The following is a 24,377-nucleotide window of genomic DNA, read 5'->3' as shown; positions in this document are numbered from 1 at the left end:
TAATGTTCTAAGGTATTGCCTTATTCTTGCAAGGTGAAAAAGAAACATTCAGTTGACGTGTAGAATACTCTTTGTTGCCGGGTTATAGAAGTGATAACTTAAACTCTTTGACTGCATCAGCTGCTGGCGTCAGAGATCTGAGCCGTCACTCGACAGGAGCACAACAGACCAGAGGGAGAGGAAGAAGAGGTAAACACACAGGTCTCTGCTGGTTCCCTCTCTTTTCTTTTGCTTTCCTCTCTCCCCTCTTGTGTAGTGACCTCTAAATAACCGAGGCTGCTTAGTATCATGTTTTTAAAGTTCTCTTGGGATGGAAAAGGAGGGAGGACGTTCCTCACGTAGCAACATCTGCGTAGGTTTGTCACGGACAAAAATGCAGCTCTTGCTGTGAGGAGGCTCTTGGGTTGTGCACCTTCTCTTGTCCTGAGAGTGCCGACATTTTACTTCCGAGCATCTGCACCACATTGCTCGTGTATAAAAGGGGTCTCGCCTTTAGGCAGAGGGTGCCTCCATGAGAATGGCTGAAGTGCCGCTCCATTAACATGCAGGGCATGTAGATAAATGAGGTGCAAGGTTTTGGACGCAGCTGTGGCTGCAGACCGGCGGCAGCGGGACCTCGAAGTGTGTCTCGCCCGGAGAGCAATAAATCACTTGCCGGTCCCCTGATCAGCCATGTTAAAAGCCAATCAGGAAAATTACATGCAAACTCCCTGGGACCCATTTTCACTTTCTTAAGAAACCATTAGTCTTTGTTCCATACTTCATATTAATAGAGCTCCTGGTTATACTACTTATGTCCACACCACATGAGGCAACCATGACTATGGAAGAAATCTTGCAACAAAATAGGGAATGATCAAATTTAAAGCCTCAAGACCTTATATAAATTTCAGATGGTACAGTATTGTAATATTGATTTTTAATAAACAGTATAGCCAGTGCTTAATTTGCAAATGAATAATTCCCGGAACAAAACCAGGAAATAAAAGTTACACTGAAATAAAAAAATAAAAATAAAATTTACTTTGAAAAGCCTAGAAACAATTTGCAAGTAAATTTTGCTATTTTATATCACGCACAATTAACTTTCCAATATCATGTAAAATTTATTTAATTCATTTAGGAGTGTTAGGTTAAACATCAAGAAAATGTTAATTGATTGTCTTTACTTTTTAATGTATATTTTTTTAAATGAACCAAATTCTTGTTTTAGCAGAGGAAACCTTGCTTTTATTGATTTAAATAAACCTTATTAGTTACAAATTAGTACATTTGGTGTTAATTGGTTTAATTAAGACACACATTTCCATTTGAAATGTGTTATTTCACTTTATTTTATGCAAATTGAACAACAACAACAACAATACCAAAAATATATTCAAAAAACTTCTCAATCTTCAAACTAATGAAAATTAAACTCTAAAAACCCTTTCTATGAATTTAAATACCTAAGATTGCTTTTATTTTCAAAATATTCGCCACTTATTTCAATCCCTTGCAAAGCTTGCTGGATGCTACATATCCACTGTGAAACATCTATTATTAAAATGTACTTATTTAATACTACAAGGTTTGCAATTATTAGAAAATATTTTAATAGTACAAATCTTTGACCAAATTTATTAATTTCCACTCATATCATCTATGAAGTAAATGTGTAAATATTAAATATTAAATATTTAATTAAAAAACCTAGTTATCCTTGACAGTCAATATTATATTTTAAAAATCCTCATAATGGTGCAGTGGGTAGCATGATCGCCTCACAGCAAGAAGTTCGAAAGCCCCGGCTGGGTCAGTTGGCATTTGTGTGTGGAGTTTTGCATGTTGTGCATGTTCTCCTCGTGTTCGCGTAGGTTTCTTCAAGGTGCTCTGGTTTCCCCCATAGTCCAAAAACATGCGCTATATGGGAATTGAATAAGCTAAATTGGCTATAGTGTATGTGTGTGAATGCAATAGTATATGGGTGTTACCCAGTGTTTGGTTGCGGCTGGAAGGGCATCCAACTTTTGCTGGATAAGTAAGCAGTTGTATGCGTTGTGGCAACCCCTGATTAATAAAGTGATTCAGCCAAAAAGAAAATAAATGAATGAATGTTTGCATCTGTTCTTTTTTCTCAAAATTATTTTAATGCCATAAAATAATTACCAGACCCCCTGCAGTACCATGACTGCCAAATCCTTATACAAGACTACAGATAAAGTCTGGATTATGGAAATAAATTCACTGTCTGGCAATATCAGAATGACGAAAACTTTATTTTACAAAATGATAATATAATATAATATAATATAATATAATATAATATAATATAATATAATATAATATAATATAATATAATTTAATATAATATAATATAATATAATATAATATAATATAATATAATATAATATAATATAATATAATATAATATAATAATATAATATAAACTATGAGCGAAGAACGAGGGCAAACATACTTAGGGATAAGACCTAGCTTCGTTTTTAAAGCTGTTGTTTAAACCATAGAGGATTTATAGGGTTCAAATCTGGACTTTGTAAAGAACCTTCAAATTATTCCACAACAGAACGTGTTAAAACATTTCAAAATAGACCTTGCAAAGGAGTTGTGTCATGCTGGAACACAAAAAAGACCTTCCCCAGACTGTTACCACAAAGTACACAGATCTAGAATATCATGTACAGGATTCCACTGGAATCAAGGTCTTGCTCAAGCTAATAACCAGAAGTGCTGTCCACTGCACATACTTTTGACCTTCTTGTTTACAGTACTTCCAGCAACATTAGTATTGCATCCTGGATACTGGAGAAACAGGATGCCAGCAAATAATAATCACAAACATTGTCAGTCAAAGTCTCTGCAAACTGGTTCCAAAAATAAACAGATTTTGTCTAGCAAAAATAATCTGCAGAAAATACTGAGCTCTTAGTCATAACTGTACGTGACCAGACATATGAGTGTGTTATGAATCGAGACCTAAGGGGAAGACACAAATTAGAGTAAACAAGAGAAACTTTTCCTTTTTACTGTAAATGAGGACCAAGCATGTAGGCGACTGTCTTACTGGGTGTAAAATATGTGATGTGCTGTACCTGGAAGCAGTGCTGGCTGTGATCTTCAGACTGCTAGGGTTGCGGATAAGCTTGTCCAGAATGCTGACAATCTGTTCAAATTTCGGCCGGTTGTTTCTGTCTTTCTGCCAGCAGTCTAGCATTAGCTGGTAAAGTGTGGCAGGGCATTCCATGGGTGGGGGAAGACGATATCCTTCATCCACTGCTTTTATTACCTGAGGAAAAAAATAATTATCAAGTTAAAAATCAGAGATTTATATGAAGCAAATTCTGAATCTTACTTCTAAAGCAAGCATTTTTCTTAGGTTTCTCTGTGTAGGTTCAATTTCACTTTTACCGCAGTGAGTAAGTTCATATAAAGTGAACTAATAGGACATAAACAAAAGAGGCTGAGAAAAATGTTCATTTTAGAAGAACATTTTAGGGAAAAAAAACAGCAAAAATTAGTCCAAGGCACTGGATAAAATTTGTTTTTCCACACTTTTCTTGTACCTTGAAGTGATTTCTGCTGTTTATTCTGATGAATTCCTTACCCAAGGAGCACCGACACATAATTTAAGCTACCTCTGAGCACTTTAAGTTTGATTTTGAACATTTTAGAGACTTTTGTATCTAAATTCTTCATATGAGGTTGGTTATATATTTTTTATTGTCAACAAAGCAAACCTAGCAACATTCTGCTTAAAATGGTAGTGATTTGCAGATTCAGAATAATCCTGCTGTAAGTCCTTCACCCTCACACATTTTCCATGTTGATACCTATTGAAATGAATGGATTATGTTGGTACACATTGACTATGCTTACATGCAAACAACTAATGTGATCATGTCACATAATAAGTAAAAACATAAGCATGTTATGATGTTTACACTTCAGCTCTTCAATCTTGTTTAAGCTACATTATTCATATTATTCCCCAAGAAATGTGGTTATTTTTTACTGCTGTAATTCACATACCTGGGGCGGCACAATGGCTCAGTGGTAAGCACTGTCGTCTCACAGCAAGAAGGTTCAGCAAGCTAGTTCGAGCCCAGGCTGGGTCATTTGACATTACTGTGTGAAGTTTGCATGCTCTCCCCATGTTTGCATGGGTTTCTTCTGCTTTAGCTTTCCCCACAGTCCAAAGACATATGGTATATGTCATAAGCTTTGAAAAAGCTTAATTGACTGAAGTGTACTGTGTATCTGTGAATGCGAGAGTGTATGTGTGTTTCCCAGTGCTGGGTTGCGGCTGGAAGGACATCCGCAGAGTAAAACATATGCTGGAATAGTTGGTGGTTCATTCCACTTTGGCGACCCCTGATAAATGAAGGCACTAAGCTAAAGAAAAATTATTTAATTAATTCACAGACCCTACTGCAAAGCACAAATGATGGACTCAAAAAGAATAAGTGTAATACTGGCTGCTGTTTTAATTTGTTGACATCTAGTTCAAAATACTTTTGTATTGTTTTATTTATAGTTACGAATACTTTTCAGTGCCATAGAAATGTGATGGGTTTGCCTGTGCTTGCGTCACGTTCTGTGTGCTGTTTGTAAATGCCGGAGCATGTGAGTTCAGCTATTTTGAAAATGACAGAATGTCACATCATTATCATTTATGGAGCTGTGTGAAGTTGTTTGCCTCCAAATAAGTCCGTAATTATGTTGAAGTGCCAACTGAGGACTAAGAGACAGCAAAGTGCTTTAAAAGGGCTTGGTTAGTACAAGGAGATGATGCCAACTATGAAGGACTTTGAGGACAACTCATACACTGATGAAGAGATGATCCCAACCACCGAGGACTTCCAGGACAACACATACACCTTATACACAAATACACTTTTTTTCGTTTGTAAATTTAACAGAGCAAGGAAATTTTAACAGTATGTCTGATAATGTTTATTTATTTATTATTTTTTAGTTTTTTCTGGAGACTTATTTGTTTTAAAAGGCTTATTTGTTTTACTTCGGATAGAATAAAAGCATTTTTTTATTTTTTAAACATTATTTTAAGGAGAAAAATTTTTCGCCCCTTTAAGCAAATTTTGTTCAATAGTCTACAGAACAAACCATCATTATACAATAACTTGCTTGATTACCCTAACCTGCCTAGTTAATCTAATTAACCTACTTACCCCTTTAAATGTCACTTTAAGCTGTATAGAAGTGTCTTAAAAAATATCTAGAATAATATTATTTACTGTCATCATAGCAAAGATAAAATAAATCAATTATTAAGATGAGTTATTAAAACTATTATGTTTAGAAATGTGTTGAAAAAAATATCTTCGTTAAACAGAAATTGGAGAAAAAAATAAGGCGGGGGGAGGGGGGCTAATAATTCTGACTTCAATTGTATGTCATTTAAAATTGGAGGTTAACCTGTATATAATAATTTATATTTGATTGTAATGCAACAGTGTGCAACAGTGTGTACCTTATAAAGCTTCTTTAAAACAATAATTATTGTAAAAAGCACGACACACATAAATTTGAATGAATTGAAGTTAATGTTTACTTGCCTGCATACTTTGATTAAAATCAGTGTCTATCACCTACAGTCTGTTCATATGATTATTTTATAAAAAATGCTGAATTACTGTGTTTAGATGTCAATATTGCTAAAATGCCATTATAATCACATTTAGATTAATGTAAATGCACTTAATGTGACTGCATATTAATATCTCTTTTTGTGTTTCAAAGAAGAACTTTTACAACTTATGGGTGAGTAATTGATGTCAAAATTTCCATATTTTGGACGAGGCACTATAATTTGCTGAACTATTTTCTTCAATTTCCCCAGGACGTTTTTCTTCCTTGCCTGCTAACTTTCACCATCAAGTACGTTAAAACAAAAATAAAGCACTTCCGTCCATGCAATGTTAAAAAATCAATTGCCTCATAAGTGCCCTAAAATTGCTGCTCCCTTTTGCTTTTCATCACTTGATCATCAGTACTGCCACAAGCCAGTTCAAATAAACTCTTAGGATCGTATTTGCTCAGGGTGAAGTTACTGAACTGCAGCAACGAGGCCACTGCTCAGGGTCAGCCATAAAGAACTTATAACAATGTCGACACAACAAGACTTCATAACGAACCACTACACATTTACCACAATTCCACACATTGCTCATTCTTATCTTCCTGATACATATAATATAATAGTTTCTTTTGGCTCTGTGAATCAAAAAGTACGTTTTCACTCTCCTTGTGCTGGTTGTGTATAGCTAGCAATTAATAGCTAACAATTAGATCAGTATAAATGGTCTAACCAGAACGAACTTAGTGGGTGGCTGACCAAGAATAGTCTTGCTGGTTAAATAATATTGTTGATCCAGAACTGAAAATTCTTGAATTATTTACTTATCCCACATCACTACATTTTACTCCACTAGATTAAATTTTTCTTTCTTTGCCCTTAGATCAGTGGTCTCAATCTCGTGGCCTGCAAGTCAAATGCGATCCGGGTAGCTTGTGGTCCCCGCCTTAATTTGAAAGTTTATTGAGTGCGGCCTGCGAGTTTGATATGTATGGCACTTTATACAGTGTTTGTGTGCGGAGCTAAAGAAACCTACCAATCATGGTGGGGTATATGGCTCTAGGGGGCTGGACATCAGCTAGGCTTGATATTTGCATGGCGCTATTTTTAATGTATTTACATTGCCTGACACAATTAACGTTACATATATTTCTATTTTTTGTGAAAGTAGTCAAAAAAAAAGACACATTGTTGCTTCTTTTTCTTGTAACAACAGGACAGCGAATAACGGTAAATATTTCTTCTTCTTCTTTTTCTTCTTCTTCTTCTTCTTCTTCTTCTTATTATTATTTTTTAACTATAATAATAATAAGAATTATTATTATTATTATTATTATTATCATTGTTGTTATTATTTTACTATAACACCAACAACAACAACAGCAATAATAATAATAATAATAATAATAATAATAATAATAATTATTATTATTATTATTATTATTATTATTATTATTATTATTATTATTATTATTATTATTATTATTACTATTAATATTGTTATTATTGATATTATTACTACTATTTATTACTGATTGATTTATTTTCTTTTTTTTTCTTAATTTGCTTATTTTACAGCTTATTTTGTGTTAAAAAAAATAAAAATTAAAAGATTTGAAAATATTGGCTTTTTTTTATTTATTTTTTTTTACAAAGTTTTTCTTATGGAAAACCTTATGCTGCCCAGCCTCAGCTAGACTGCGGCCCCCAGGTAAACTGAGTTTAAGACCCCTGCCTTAGATGTAAATCATTTACTTAATCTCCCATCTTTGTTTTGAGGTCAATATCTTAATGCATTTGCTTGTTTACAATTTACCCGTTTAAATGTACAAATTTTATTTGACAAAATGCTATGTATAACATTTTCTTTGTACAATTGTTGGAAATTGTGTGAAATTGTAGCTAAAATGCATGCTGTATTCACATTTAGATGCATGTTAACCTAACAGGACATACAGAGATGAGAAGCAGAAAGTTGCTCTTTATTCTAAACTATATGCTTGTAAATAAACACAGTGTAAATCATGTAAATATAAATCACATCATTTGATAAGTGGGTAACACTTTACAACATGGGGCATGTAGATAATATTCGTTTATGTATTTACTAGCATGAACAAGTAATTAACTATGAGTTGTTCACTCTTTATGTTAACTCACAGTGCATTAACTAATGTTATTGAGCACAGGGGTGGTAATTTATTAGTAAAAGTTAAACTATAATGAGAAAATGCAGTACAAGCATTGCTCATGTTAATAAATACATTAACTAACATTACATGTCCCTTATTTAAAAGTTTATTTAAGGGCTCATTTTCATGCCATTTTCTTTCTTTCTGTGGAATATAAAATGTGCATTTTTGAAAGCTTTTTAAATCAAATCGACCTCTGAACATATGCCACACTGCTCTATTTTGGCAAGGAAGATGTTGGATTTCTTTGCTGACAGTCGTTTTACTCACGTCCTGATTGGACATCTCCCAATAAGGCCTTTCTCCGTAAGACATGACCTCCCATAGCACAATCCCATAGCTCCATACGTCACTGGCTGAGGTGAACTTGCGATAGGCGATGGCTTCTGGCGCAGTCCATCGGATTGGAATCTTGCCACCCTGTAAACAGACAAAAACCATCTGTCAGGGAAAATTTTGCCATCTGTGGCAATATTCAAACAAATATTTTTACAATTAGAGGAATAACAAGCACATACTCTAACTTCAGATGCCAGATAGTGTAATTTGTGTGCAGCGGAGTTTAAATCAAGCCATATGTATGGTGTCGGATTTCTGGCATCTTATGAATGAAATTCTAAACAAACAAGCTCTAATAAGGTAGCATTAGAACTTGAGTTTTAAGTGAAACAATTTATTAAAATGTACACATACAACGTACATGTTCAGATGATTTAAAAAATAAAAACATTAAAAAACAAATCTTTTTTCTTTAAGGATACTTTTTGGGTTATGTAAGGGTTCAACATGTTTAAAAATAAATTCTTAGGGAATTAAGTCAATAACAAAATAATTATTTTCAAGAAAGTATCAGTGCAAATGTTATTTAGATACATCATTCAGAAATTCACTGCCAGTGCAAGGGTACCTGGGTCAATATGTGTTGGACAGTTACATTTTTTTTAACTTCACCATATTTAAACCTACTTAAAGTGATAGTTCAATCAAAAAATTTTATTTAGTCACCAATTTGTTGTTTCAAACTTGTTTCAAATCTTCATTAATTTAATTCTTTCGTTAAAAACAAAGTAAGATATTTTAAAGAAAGCTAGAACCCTTTAAACATTAACTTCATAAGATATCATCTATGGTTATAAGATAATATCATCTTTTTTTAGAATATTGTCTTGTGTGTTAAACATAATGAAAAAAAACTCACTAAGGTATAGAACCACTTGAGGTAAATAGTGAGTAAAGTTTTTTTTTTTTTGAGTGAACTATCCCTTTAAGTATACAGGTTTTTAGTATCTTCACTTTACAGCGCTCAGCATATATAAGTACACCCCTCACAAATCTATCTTTTAAATTCATGTTTTTAATAGAAAGCTATACAATATTATATTTGTGCATATACATTACATTAGTCATCACTGAAGCCAAATCTGGAGCTTATCTAACAAAAAAACGTACGATAATTGTCCAAAAACTAGTACAGCCAAATTTATATGGTACAGAAAAATATTAAATAAAAATTTTAAAAAGAGGAAAAATCAAGAAGCAAAACAATTGATAGAATTTTTGTAGATTGTAATATTTTCGTAATATTTAGCTTGAATTGAAGTGTATTGTCTTTTAATTTCTAAATATGTTTAGCAAATAAATATTATTTTAATAAATATATCTGTTTAATAAATTAATAAATAGCGATTTTAAGGACTGAAAAAATTTAACCAATCATAATGTAAATTGAACAAATAGCACAGGCTATTTCCCCAAAATAGCAACGTGCCAACAATGTGCCTTAACACATCTCCTTAATTGTGGATCCATTGGCGCCGCTTCAGAGGCATTGCTTGTTGCAGAAGTTGGGACTAGCTTAACTTTTCAAGCGCCGACGCAAGCTTCAGCCAATCAGATCCCTGTATGCAAATACACCAGCTAGACAGTGGCCTATTGCTGACTGAATATTACTGGCTGACGCTGCTATGATGATCCCTTCAGCCCCAAGTTCAGACACGCCTTTAGTCAAGCGTTGACGCTGAAGTCTTGTGTGAATGTGGCGTTATGGCACACCCATGAGTCCACAAAGTGGCATAAATAGATTTGCTATTTAAACAACGTAATATTTAGGGTTTCGAAATTTAGGGTTGCGCTGGTCTGAAAATAGCAACAATTGCCTCAAATACTTGCGCCTTATTGAGCCGGGTGTATGATAGGGCCCAAATTAGGATTTTTATTTTAAATTTTTTGCTGCATATTTACCATTCATCAATAAATACTTTAAAGTACATTAAGTGCTTTATAAGTACTTTTGAACTGTCACTCAAGTAAAAATTAAGACTTTATACTTTTAATGCAGATTTTTTTTTATTTGTACTATTGTAGTATTTGTACTATTTGTACTACTATGCATGTAAGTTGAGTACTTTGTCCACTACAACCACATACATAATAATGAGCAAATTACAGTTAGAAACATAGCCTAACACACTGTAAACAAACTAAACAAAACAAGTGTGTTTGCTAAACAAACAATGTGTTATAAGGTACTAAAGTACAAGAAGTACGATCAATAAAAATACATTCTGAGGACTTAGTTTAAAGATCATGTGAAGTGCTTTGAAATGTGCATTTTTTGTGCATATTTTCTATGTTTGACGTAATCTCAACTGAAAAATGTAGAGAGGGTGGGAAATGGAGTAGCCCTTCCTCATTGAAAAACATTCAATAGCGTTTCATTTTATCATAGAGCTGCGAGTGAGAGCAGTGGAGCTCAAGCGCATCATTTGAAAAGTGTCTTAAAGGGGGCGGGACGTGTCAGATGATAGAGCGTATTTGATTGGTCAAGATTGAATGCAAAATTGTAATATGAGGTGATGTGAAAAAAATCGGGTCACACATTTTTTCATGGTGCATTTGTCGAATTTGAGTTACATTGCATCTACATGCCAACTGATTAGACGGTGAGGTTGGAGTTATGGTTAGTGTAAGTTGACAGGTTCTAGCTAAGTTTCTTATAGTCAGTTAAATGTCTGTTTAGCAGCAGTATCAACAGATATTATGCAGACAGTCTACTAATACTCAAATGGACCATCTAAATAAAGAGTTTTTTAAAAAATGTTGATCGATTTAGATGGAAGTGAAAGACTGCAAATTTTACATGTTTATATGTGTTTTATTTCTTCTAAACACACATTTTATAACTGTTTTGAAGCACATTATTTAAAAGATATACTTAAAACTAACATACTGAAACTAAAAACTAAAAAATAAATAATAAAAAATATATTTACATTTTCAATTTTTCTACATATATTTACACATTGTCCTTATGAACTAGTATCAGAAAGGGACTAGTTCCAAATTTCTTTGTGTTCAATATATAAACGCCCAATAGGTTTATACCTTCAAGCAATAGATTACCTCATTTAAAATTTTTGACTGCTTAAAAAAAAAAACCTTGTTCTTTCATACAAAAGGTCACATTTCATATATTAAGCTATACTATTATTAATTTTAATTTAATTTTCTTTAATTTAATTATTTAAATATATATATATATATATATATATATATATATATATATATATATATATATATATATATATATATATATATATATATATATATATATATATATATATTTTTTTTTTTTTTTTTTTTTTGTATATATGAGTGCTCTTATTCCTCCTGTTAAATTTTTCCTCATGGTTCGCAGTATGCCACCTTTTTCATTGATCTTGCTCTCGTCTCTTCTCAGGTCATCTCTCTCTGAGGACCTGCATTGTATTTTTCCAGCTCGGCTGCTGGAGTAACTCTACACTCAACCTTCATGAAGGAGCTAGACTGAGAGAGAACAGGGTAGAGCCAAAGCCAACTAGCAACCTGGCCAAGTCACACAATTCCTACCCCACATTCTCCAAACACAAGGTCTTTAAAAAATAAACCCACTTGTGCACGGGCCTCCCTATTGGGCGCGTACAAATAGTCCCTGCAAGATCACTGCTAATGAATGTAAAATGTGACACAATGTATCCTTTAGCTTTAATAGAAGGGGGTGGCGAAAGTTCTCGTAGCCGCATTATGATATGGTGGGGGGTCTCGCTGTAACTGTGAAAACACACATTTATACTGCCTTTTGGACACATGTAAAACCCTACAAATTTGGGTTTATCCAACTAATAACATGTTGGACTTCCTTCTCATTTATCCATTTATCAGTGTAACACTTATGCTGGGTGACACTTGTATTGGTAATTTAAGCAGCAATATTTCTTTAAACCCCATCATGCTGTGAATTTATGCCTGCCTCTAAGTGTATTTAGGCATTAGTTATCTCTTCTGATAATGAATGCTGCTCTTAAGGGAAGAGAGTGACAAATATGGTTATTAATGCCAGGGAACGAAGATTTGACTGGCTGGCTGAGAGGGACAGTGAGCTACATTGGTCAAGCATAGACAGGTTACACAGGAAATGTGCTTTGCAGATTTGCACAGAATTGGGCAGACCTGCTTAAGTCCTATGTAACCCATAAAACGTTTATACCTTGTGCTTTATTATAAATAATGGTGCAGTAAAGACATTTTATTTTAAATTAAAGCAATTTTTTTTTACTTTTGAAGTTCTGTTCATGAAAAAATGTATAATTGCTTCTGATATTATGTTAAAGTCTATTAAAAAGTACTAATATCCAAAAAATAAAAATAGTAAAACATTCATTTATTCGTTTTTCTTTGGTTTAGTGCCTTTCTTATCAGGGGTCGCCACAGCAGAATGAACAGCCATATATAAAACATTTAATACTTAAAAAATGCAAATTGTGACAATAAAACCTCAGAATACTTTCTTTCCCTTTATTTTGAATGAATAAACCCGTTAAACAGATACATCCAGTTAACTAGTCAAGCATCTTGTCCAGTGTAAATTCGTGTAGGTCTTATTTAAAAATAAAATGTTTTTTTATCATGATTAATCAGATAAAAATAAATGTTTATATTTACATTGTACTTATATGGGACATTCTACCAGCAACGTACATTTTCTCAAATGTGACAGGGCCTGACTTGTCATAATAAAAATAGCATAAAATCATACAATTCAACAATAGAACACATCTTGGGTCTATGTCAGCTTCTTCTCCGTCAAATGATGTCACTTCTGAGTCTTAAAGATGTATTGCACATATTTTATGTAAAATTTAATGCAAATGTGTCAGGACTGACAGAAACATGGGGACAATTGTAAATGTATTTGTATTACAGTTGCAATCAGAATTATTAACCTCTCTGAATTATTAACCCCCCTGTTCATTTTTTCCCCAGTTTCTGTTTAAAGCAGAAGATTTTTTTCAACACATTTCTAAACATAATAGTTTTAAGAGCTAATTTTCAAATGCTGATTTATTTTATCATTGCTGTGACAGTAAATCATATTTTATAGAAGACACTTCAATACAGCTTAAAGTCACATTTAAAGGCTTAACTAGGTTAATTAGGTTAAGGTTAGGGTAATTTGGCAAGTGATTGTAAAATTGTAAAATTGTGAAGGTTAAAGGGGCTAATAATGAGAAAGGGGCTAAAAAATATAGCTTAAATGGCTAATAATGTTGACCTTAAAAAAAAAACAAAAAAAAAAATAAATAAAACTGCTTTTATCCTAGCCAAAATAAAACAAATAAGACTTTCTCCAGAGGAAATTTTTTTTTAACCAGACATACTGTAAATATGTCCTTGCTCAGTTAAACATCATTTTAATAATAATAATAAAATAATAATAATAAAAAATTGTAAATGTATTTGTATTACAGTTGCAATCAGAATTATTAACCTCCCTGAATTATTAGCCCTAAGCTAAACAAGCTGACAAGAAAATGAATGATTGTTTACTTTTGAATTTAGGAAAACAACATGAAATACAGCATTTATTTGGTGCTTCGCAATTCACAGACCATCCTTATCTATCTATCTATCTATCTATCTATCTATCTATCTATCTATCTATCTATCTATCTATCTATCTATCTATCTATCTATCTATCTATCTATCTATCTATCTATCTATCTATCTATCTATCTATCTATCTATCTATCTATCTATCTATCTATCTATCTATCTATCTGTCTCTCTGTCTGTCTGTCTGTCTGTCTGTCTGTCTCTCTCTCTCTCTCTCTCTCTCTCTCTCTCTCTCTCTATATATATATATATTTTTTTTTAGTTAACATAATAAGCCTTTAAATTGCACTTTAGGCTGACTATTAGTATCTACAAAGTAACATAAGTATAAATATATTTACTGTGATTATTGCAGATAAAATAAATTAGTTTTTAGAAATTAGTTCTTAAAAAACTATGTTTAAAATGTGTATACTGTATAAATGTGTGATTTTTGTTTTTACACATTGTGTATTTTATGTACAGTATGTATGTGAAGTAAGTTACAAATACACAGTAAGGACATTTATGACAGAAAATCATTTGATTGAACTAATAAAAAAAAAAATCTAAAATTATACCAGTAGTTTTACTGGTATAAGCTTTAACTTTATGTTGAAAGAGAATATTGGCTTGTTATTAAAAAACAAAACAAAACAAAAAAAAAAAAAAAAAAAAAAAAACTCTCCTTGTTCCTACAGATGTTAACTTACTCTTGTTGTGTAGGCCGCTTCTGGGTCATCCTCTAACACTCTGGACAAGCCGAAGTCTGACACTTTACACACTAGATTGCTGTTGACCAGGATGTTCCGAGCGGCTAGGTCTCTGTGCACGTAACCCATATCCGACAGATACTTCATCCCAGACGCAATGCCACGTAGCATGCCCACCAGCTGAATCACTGTGAACTGGGCGTCGTGTTTCTGACATAGATGGGAAGAAGGGAAAAGTCAAATAAGGTGTTTAATGTCTACTGTATAAACATAATTCATGCTATGCTTTACAAAACACAAGGGGACTTTTGATGACTCATATCTACAAAACACTGCCTGAATATTTCCCAGTCATCTCACAACTCATGGAATCATTTTGCTAAGAGTAGCAGATCCTTGAATGTTTAGGAACGTTTGACTGTCTTTTCTGGTTTTTCTGGTGTGTGGCAACTTGTTGAAGAATATAAATGGGATGTACACAAGAACCCATCGCCGACTGCATATCTGAACTGAAGCCCACTGGCAGGCTCACGGTGTTTACACTGGTGCGTGTGAATAGGCCTTTTATACGAAGAATGATATGCTCAGGACTTGGAGATAAACACCAGGGAAGGAAGCGCTTCAGTAAGAGAGGGAGAGACTGGCCGGATGAGTGAGATAGCATTGATTTGTCAGGGAGCTTTGGAGAAATGCTTTTTTATACCACAAGCAGACAAACTGCGGTCTTAAAGGTATAGCACTCCCATAATGATTTGCATTCATTTTCATGACTTTATTTCTTCATATAGTAAAATTCTGAAGAACATATTAGAACTTCATTTAGTTTTTATTTTATTAAATGAAAAAAATAAGATTGTAAATAAATGTTTGTTGCATTCTCCCATTCACATCGCTATACGTTTTTCCAACTATGACGACTTCCGCTACTAAAAAACCCAGAAATGTGAAAAGGGTCTGTTAGATATCTTATTATGCCTTATAAGATTTGCTTTGAATATTTTGATTATTTATTGTAGAGAAGATTTTCCAAGACATTTTTTAAACATACTAGTTTCAATAACTAATTTCTAATAACTAACTTCTTTTGTCTTTGATTTCATGACATTACTTTGCAAGTTACTAGTATTCTGCCTAAAGTGCAATTTAAATGTTTAACAAGATCATTAAGTTAACTAGTTGCCAATATAAACAATTAACACTTTCTGCATTTTGTGTTTTTCATTTATTTACGTTTGTGAATTGCATTTTGGGATAATGTTCTCTGCTCTGTCGACTTTTGATGTTGAAAAATCTACTCTTCTTGTTCTACAAAAAAAAAAAAAAAAAAAAAAAACATGAATCACAAATCACTGAAAACTGTCAGTTTACAGATATTTTTTACAGTGTAGGTTAATAAAGTGTGTAGATTACAGTGGTTTGTTCTGTAGATGATGACAACCAATGGTTTGTAAAATAATCAAATCAATTGATTTTAATTTAGCGAAACCTAATTCAGGGAGGCTAATAATATTGACTTTAAATATATATATATATATGTATATATATATATATATATATATATATATATATATATATATATATATATATATATATATATATATATATATATATATATATATATATATATATGGCAAAAAAATTGCTTTCAACTCTATATGTAATAAAAGCCTGATGTAAACTAGAAATTTTAGCTTTAATACAAACACACAATAATTCAGAATAAAATATGAAATGAGATGTCCTTAAGAGGCATGTCTAGAATAAATGTAAAATTTCAGATTTAATTCAGAACAGTTTATTTTGTGAGTGATGAAATACTGTCCCATGTTTAACCCATAAAAAAAAGTCTTGCAGTTTAAAAGTTTTTTTTTTTTTTTTTTTTTTTTTTGGAGTATTGACTAATGTATATTAAATTTTGTTCTCTCACATGTTTAATTAAAGTTATCAATGAAGTCAACACCCAGATTTTTATTTCTCTTTGAACATTTTGTCTAGTTGTTCTGTGAGAGTTTTTTCTCTTTCGCTCTCTCATTCCGTGTCTCTGTCCACCCTATTTTCACTTTCTTTCTATGTGCATGTTTACGAATACTGCATACAAACTAAGTTTAGATGAAAATAAACCTTGGACCACCTGGAAGAGAAAGGAGCTCGGAGAGGTTCAAAGGCATGCTAATAATAGTGACATGAGCAGTGGCAAGGAAACGCATTCGAGGGAGGATGACAGATCTCTTTGATAGAGTGCAGGCCAGGCTGCAGTGTGCAGGAAATTGCTGCAGAACACTGCAACTTTTTTTTTCTTATTTCTGGGAGTGGGATCCTGTGCAGACACAAGTGGAACACAGTTCATGTAGGTCCTGCTAATTCCATGCCTTGTTTGCTCAGGTTGTTTTAATAATATGCCCTTGCATACTCTTTTTTTTAATTCAATGCAACTGTTACTCTTCTTTTAAATGTCTAGCAAAAGCCTCTTTCAGGTTTTTTTTTTTTTTTTGATAGTTTACATAACAAACCATCACTATACAATAACTTCCCTAATTACCCTAACCTGCATTGTTTACTTAGTTAAGCTTTTAAACGTCACTTTAAGCTGATTGGGGAAAATAAGAAATTGGGGAAAATATAAACAGGGGTCTAATAATTCAGGGGGCCCGATAATTCTGACTTAAACTGTATATATATATATATATATATATATATATATATATATATATATATATATATATATATTTTTTTTTTTTTTTTTTGAGCACACATAGAATAAAATAATATTTCATTAAATAATTTTTTTTTAATTTTCTAATTAGTCCTTTTTAATTTTAATAATATTTTTTAGAATTTACCTTTAAAATTATTTTCCCATACAAATAGTGTATATTAGAGTCATGGGTGCTATTCTGCAATTGGTCTGTCTCTTAGGATTATGTGAAAAAAGGAGTTCCACACAAATTTTTACTTATATGTAAAAATCATGTAAATATACCAGATGTGCCGCTCATTTTAAAATTCTAAACATAGATTTTTATTAGGATATGCACACCGGTGCTGCCGTCCTCGGTGCCCAGCTACAACTTAAGCAGGTCGCACACTGGATGCGCCGCTCAGCACAGCGACACGGCGCGAACATGACAGTTGAAGGTAAAACACACCAAACGAGCAAATTCGCATGTTATTTAAAATAAAACTATTCAGATGGCACTATGGCGTGGCAGAAATATGAACAGTTTCCTGAGTTGTTGCTGGGTGGCACAGACAGCCGCCGACTTGTGGCTCCAGTGTGCGTACACTGATAAAAATGTATGTTTAGAATTCTAAAACGCATGGCGATACGTGGCGCGACACGTCATGTCGCCGAGTGGTGCATCCAGTGTGCAACCCCCTTCAGGACATTGTTCTGCCTTGCCACAGAGCGTCATCTGAATCCTTTCATTTTAAATAACATGCGAATGTACCCGCCTGGTGTGTGATACTTTCAAATTTGCCCACCTGGTGTGTGATACTTTCAATTGTCATGTGCATGCCATGTCACGTCGATGAGCGGGGCATGCAGTGTGCGACCCCCTTAACATTATAATATGTAACTGTTTATGATGTTTACATTTTAAAGGATGATAAAATATATTTTCCTCATATGTGTAAGCACTTCTAAACCATGTTGAGAAATTCTAAATATAAGGTTGCACTCCTGCAACCATTTCCCCTCATTTTAGTTTTCATTTCTGTATTTATTTCTTTTTTATGTGCTTCAAGCTATACATCAATTTGTAGGGTGATCATTTTGTTCTACAAATAGCAGATTGTCTGGCACGCCTTGCTGGTGGTAAACTGTTGAAAAATGACACAAGGCTGATAAATTCATATGTCAGGTGTATTAGAGCCAAGGCAGGATGGCTGCAGCCAAAGGTTAAACTGACCCATTTAATGAGCTCATTAGCGCATTTATCAGCACTTTTCAGATGGGCCATCCCACAGCCTGTTGTTTGCTTGTTTATTTTCACAGCGCGAGCGATGGGCTAAGGGGAAGTCATCTGAAGGACAGAACATGCCCAGTCTGTTTAACTGGCACTGCTGGGCTGGCAGGCTGAATGCCAGTCTCCCCAGTGCCATTTCAGTCTGCGAAAATGCAAGCGAATCCGCTCTCTATAAGCGTTTCTTCTGAACACAAGCCTGGTCTGTTCTGTGTGAGAGAATGAGGCCATTGTGGTACAAGCTTGAGTGAAATCCTGACACTACAAAGTGCTTGAAACACAGGTAGTGTCATTGTCTATTTAAGGAGGCCTGCGCCTCGGCTATGAATGTGAATGGGATGAATTTAGGCAAGGTTATGAACACAAAAGGCACCGTCAAAAAATCCAATCTCGCCGCAGCAAACAGAGACACATGGGTGAGCCAGCAGAGAGCAATTTGTGTCTATTTGTATAAATGAGAATAAAATGTTCGACGAGCATGGGAGAATTTAAAGCATGCTGTGATAAGCAGGTACTGTGAAAGAAGCTAAGACGCAGATGGGTTTTTAAATGATTTTAAGATGAGCCCTCTGTGCCTTTCCTCTGATCATACATAATGGAGTCTCATTAAATGCTCTCGGTGTGTCACACTCACTCGCAGGAAGCCATCCAAGGAGCCGTTCTCCATGTACTCGGTCACTATCATCACAGGTTTACCTGGGGAGAGAGAGAGAAAATTCACACATGTCTTAGTCTAATGGAGAAAAGATGTGCCAGAATATAGCTCTGCTTTGCTGCGGTGGTGTCATTTGTGTTGGAAGGTTAAATTACCCAATTTGCAAACTAATGAGCTTATGTTGGACAAAAGAAAACATCTTGAAAGTAGAATCTTCAAGCAAAAAGAAAATAATGCATTCAAAGGCATGAATAAGTTTGACCTAGCTATATAGGCCCAGCATAACGACTTTCAGAGTTATTTCAATGACGACACTGGATCTTTCAAGAAAAGACTTATGCCTGCAAGGGTCATGAAACATGTCAAGAAGATTTCTGCAGTATTTTCATGATAATTAAGCTTCATCGTGGCCGAACACCAAACCATAGTTTAAATAACAGCCTTTCTTGGCTGAAATCGGATCTGGATGACTTCCTGACAGGTTTCATGAGGTTCACTCATACAGTGCTCATCGCTGCCACATGTGGGTGTTATAAAAGACTATGGGTTAAGCAGCAGTTTTTATATAGAGTTTGAGAGGGTGAACAGATAAAGTTGATGGCTACAGACCAGGTTTTCAACACTTCACAGACATTGTCTGAAGCCCATAACAAGAGCTGGGCTGTCGGAGCTCTTCACATGACACCTCTGACACCGCCGGTCAGCAATCATAACCATAACTTACTGTGACTTCAGGTAAATGAGAGTTTCCTGCAGGATGAAAAGAGTCTTGAGCTGAACTTGGACGGACCACAAGGTCAACTGTCACTGTCTGACAGCTTTATATTCTCTGTCCTGCTGCTTGTAAATCACTGCTTTTATCATCTGCACTTCATCTGTGCCTTATTTCAAAGTATGTACATAAAATGACTTTATATCAATAATAGCCTGATGACCTGCTTGTGTTGTCACGACATGTATTTGCACTGGTCATAATTCACTGGACATTCGTTCCAGCATCCATACAGAAGACAGCACAGCGTTGTCATGAAATATATTTGTAAAATGTGCATAATTAAAATTAGTTAAATAATCCACAAATTAGAATATCTGTCTATCTAAAAACATTAAACCATTTCTGAAAGAAAAAAAAAAAAAAAAAACTCAGACTAAAACCACACATCACTCTGTAAACTTTTGATCCTGAAATTCCGCTCGTAATCAGTATGATGGCCCCTTCATCTCTGTGAAGCAGCAATTGGCGCTCTACAAATATTTTGCCTAATGTAGGGCCAAAAGCAGCAGGTTAAATGGGGTGTGAAAGTCTCTGGATTATTAAGAATTAACAGGGCAGAGTTAATAAATCATGTCACGTCAGAGGCTACAAGAGACACATGCCAACCTCCGCCGGCCCCACAGCCCAAACTCTGCACCCCAGACTTACTTTCAAAGTACACCACCTCTCTAAATACACACACGCACTGTTCCTTCCAAGCAACGGCCACACTTGACATTCAAAATGAACTTTTTCATTATTTACAGTCAAGAATGCTAAAGCGTGAGCATGATAAGATTTATCCAAGCAAAATAATCCTCATTTTATGACGAATTACGGACTTGAAAGGAAAAAAGTTACATTCCATTCCAAAACTGCTTAAAGTAAAATGAAGCACAACGTTGCCGGGAAGAGTAAGTTTTTCACTACATTTTAAAGCATTTTGCTTAAAAATGACCAAAGCACTGAAACATATTTATTTTAGAAATGACTGAATAAATGAATGAATGAAAAATATCATATTTAAAATTTGTAAATAAACAAAACAATCAAACAAAAAATTATGATTTAAATGGTGCTGTAATAAATTTAAAGTTAAAATATTTATATTACAATACAATATGCTATAAAAATAAGTAAAAATAAACAAACAATATATTAAAACTCCTAACCTTAACCTAATTAACCTAGTTAAGCCTTTAAATGTCACTTTAAGCTATATAGAAGTGTCTTGAAAAATATCAAGTAAAATAATACTTACAGTCATCATGGCTAAGACAAATAAATCCATTATTAGAAATAAGTTATTAAAACTATTATGTTTAAAACTGAGTTTAAAAAATCTCAGTTAAACAGAGATTGAAGGAAAAAATATACAGGGGGGTGAAAAAACCAGGGGGGCTACTTATTCTTCAAATGTATATATAGGTTAAACCTAGGATTCAGAAGGAATAAAGCGCTTTCATTCAGGCCTTTGTACACTGGACCAGCTCTATACCATGCTTGAGAGTTCATGGGGTATGCCCAACCAGTCCTGAAGGATGGAATGTGAGATTGACTAAGCAAATTGGTGCAGTGGCAGCAGTAATGCTGTCAATGTACCGGTCAGTTGTGGTAAAGAAGGAGCTGAGCCGAAAGGCAAAGCTCTCGATTTACTGGTCAATCTACGTTCCTACCCTCACCTATGGGCAAAAGCTTTGGGTCATGACTAAAAGGACAAGATCTCAGATACAAGCGGCTGAAATAAATTTCCAGGCAAAGGAGGAGGTCTCGGGGAAGACCCAGGACACGCTGGAGGGACTATGTTTCTCGGCTGGCCTGGGAACGCCGGAGGAGCTGGAGGAAGTGTCTAAGGAGAGGGAAGTCTGGGGTTCTGTTCTGAGACTGCGGCCCCCATGACCCACGCTCTGGAAATGCAGGTGAAAATTAATGAATTTATGAATGAATATATACATATATTTGATCTTGCCAAGAAAACATCGCTGTGGGTTTGTTGGAGGACTGACTGGTCTAATTAATAGCAGACTTTTTTTGGAATTCTGTTATACTTCATTAAACACTTTGAAGAGTAGTACAATACATTGACTACAATGATACTAAAATCACTTAATTTTTCAGACAGTGTAAGTGATGTAATATAAGCAGCCAATTTTACACCCACAAAGTACAATTGACTGCAAATGGACACAACAGGCTGCACCAATGTTCTCAAGTGACTAAACTCTCAAATATGAAATATTTCGGGTGCACTTGGTAATTCGTACACATTTTGAAGTATAATTTGAAGCAAAACTACCTGTTATGAAAAAAAAACCCCTTTATAAAGTCCAATTAAGTCAAAAAACTTTTTTTTCTATGCTCACATATTTTAGTATTAGAGAAAAACTGAAAATGGCACTACATAGCCATCGAGAAGGCTTGTGGAATGGATTAGAGAGTTTTGCTTTGATCATGATACATAATAGAGACTGATCTAGGGAGATTTACAACCTTAGGTGATTTACTGCCCTCTGTGAATCGTCTCTTGAGCTGGACATTAGCCCAACGTTACAAGAAAGAGGTCAATAAAACAGTGGCTTTCTGTGCTAGAGATTTGCCAACATCATGACATTCGCTAATATTCCATAACTGGAAACAGCTAATGTTTTATATGGGATACTCCCAGAAGGACGAGCTCTGAACTAACAACTTTAAAAAGTCTAAACATGATAAATGAATCTTCTGAACGAATTCAACTCACTATACAGCACTGAAAATAATCACAGGTTGTATATATCAGATGTAGTAAAAAGACAAAAAGACATTTATCTTTCTCCTATAACATGGGATAACTCATTCATTCATTTTCTTTTCAGCTTAGTCCTTTTATTAATCAGGAGTCACCACAGCGGAATGAACCGCCAACTTATCTAGCATATGTTTTACGCAACAAATGCCCTTCCAGATGCACCCATTCACTGGAAAACACCCATACACTCTCGTTCAATAATACACTACCATTTAGCGTACTCAACACACCTATAGCCCATATGTTTGGACTTCTGGGGGAAATTGGAGTACCTAAAGTAAACCCAAGCAAACATGGGGAGAATATACAAACTCCATGCAGAAATGCAGACTCAAACCAGTGACCTACTTGCTGTGAGGTGACAGTGCTACCCACTGCACCACCGTGCCTCCCATGGAATAATACATAGCATTTTTTAAAAAAAGAATCAGAACTTATTTTTAAACAGATATGCAAACTGATTGCCTTTAGTGAGTGCATGGAATAAATGTTACTGTACTTACTGCGTGTTACCACACCCTCCAATCTGATGATGTTAGGGTGATCAAACTGTCCCATGATGCTCGCTTCACTGAGAAAGTCCCGTCTTTGTTTCTCTGTGTATCCAGCTTTGAGTGTCTTGATGGCCACGCAGATCTCCTTCTTAGATGGCAGCTTCAGTCTGCCACTACACACCTCTCCAAACTCCCCTGTTGAGACACATTATTTTCGAGAAAATTAAGACAAATGTGTGAAGCACTGATTTCTGTTCTAATTCAACTGTATTGATGCTAATTATCTCCCCTCACTGTAGCTGCCAGATTTAAGAATTACATGTAAACTGTGTCAACAATTAGATATAAAAATTATATGCAGAATGATAGGACAAATTGTGAAGTAGGAATTAGCAGTAGATTTCCCTTAACATTTGTGGTAAAATATGCCTAAGGCTAAGCCTTAGTAGAAGTAATTCGTTATGTACACTCTCTCACAAAAGTCTTGTCATCGATTCCAGTTGTAAGAGCAACAAATAATAACTTGACTTCCAGTTGGTCATTTGGAAAAGTGGCAGAAGGTGGATTTTTCTGATGAATCATCTGTTGAACTGCATCCCAATCACCAAAAATACTACAGAAGGCCGATTGGAACCCACATAGACCCAAGATTCTCACAGATATTAGTCAAGGTTGGTAAAGGAAAAATCATAGTTCGGAGATACATTCAGTATGGGGGCATGCGAGAGATCTACAGAGTAAATGGCAACATCGACAGCCTGAGGTGTCAAGACATTTGTGCTGCCCATTACATTACAGAACTACAAGAGAGGGCAAATTCTTCAAGAGGACAGCACTAGAAGAAATACTTCCCATATTTCAGCTTTTACATCAAAGTTCCTGAAAGAAAAAAGGTCAAGGTGTTCCAGGATTGGCCAGCCCATTTACCAGACATGAAGATTATTGAGCATGTCTGGGGTAAAATGAAGGAGGAGGCATTGAAGATGAAACCAAAGAATCTTGATGGACTCTATGAGTCAAGCAAAAATGCTTTCTTTGCCATTCTAGATGACTTCTTTTGATAAGTTATTTGAGTAATTGCAGAGATGTATGCATGCAGTCCTCCAAGCTCATGGGAGTCATGCACAATATTAATACTTTTTTCCGTAATGTTGTAATGTGCGACATTGGACCACAAAACCAGTCTTAAGCTGTGCAGGGATATTAGGAATAGCCAAAATCAGAAAAAGCCAAATTAACTTTTTTTCATGCCAAAATTAATAGGATATTAAGTGCTAAACATCAAGATATAATACGTTATTTAAAGATA

The 24,377-nt window shown here is 34.4% G+C and overlaps 1 protein-coding gene across 4 annotated transcripts in view; it reads right to left on the bottom strand.

The window, feature by feature from the left end:
• The window catches only part of epha3 (eph receptor A3), a 165,725-nt gene that overhangs the window by 14,573 nt on the left and 126,775 nt on the right, over positions 1 to 24,377 (bottom strand). For all 4 annotated transcript variants that reach the window (NM_001365172.1, XM_009304577.5, XM_073912301.1 and 1 more), the window contains 5 exon segments: positions 3,093 to 3,286; positions 8,059 to 8,208; positions 14,413 to 14,622; positions 19,012 to 19,073; positions 23,078 to 23,263. In NM_001365172.1, coding sequence (NP_001352101.1) covers positions 3,093 to 3,286; positions 8,059 to 8,208; positions 14,413 to 14,622; positions 19,012 to 19,073; positions 23,078 to 23,263 — 802 coding nt within the window.

Source organism: Danio rerio, chromosome 9 (genome assembly GCF_049306965.1).
Source record: "Danio rerio strain Tuebingen ecotype United States chromosome 9, GRCz12tu, whole genome shotgun sequence".
Taxonomy (NCBI): domain Eukaryota; kingdom Metazoa; phylum Chordata; class Actinopteri; order Cypriniformes; family Danionidae; genus Danio; species Danio rerio.
The sequence above is the reverse complement of the archived record's forward strand: the minus strand, read 5'-3'. Positions and strand labels throughout refer to the sequence as shown.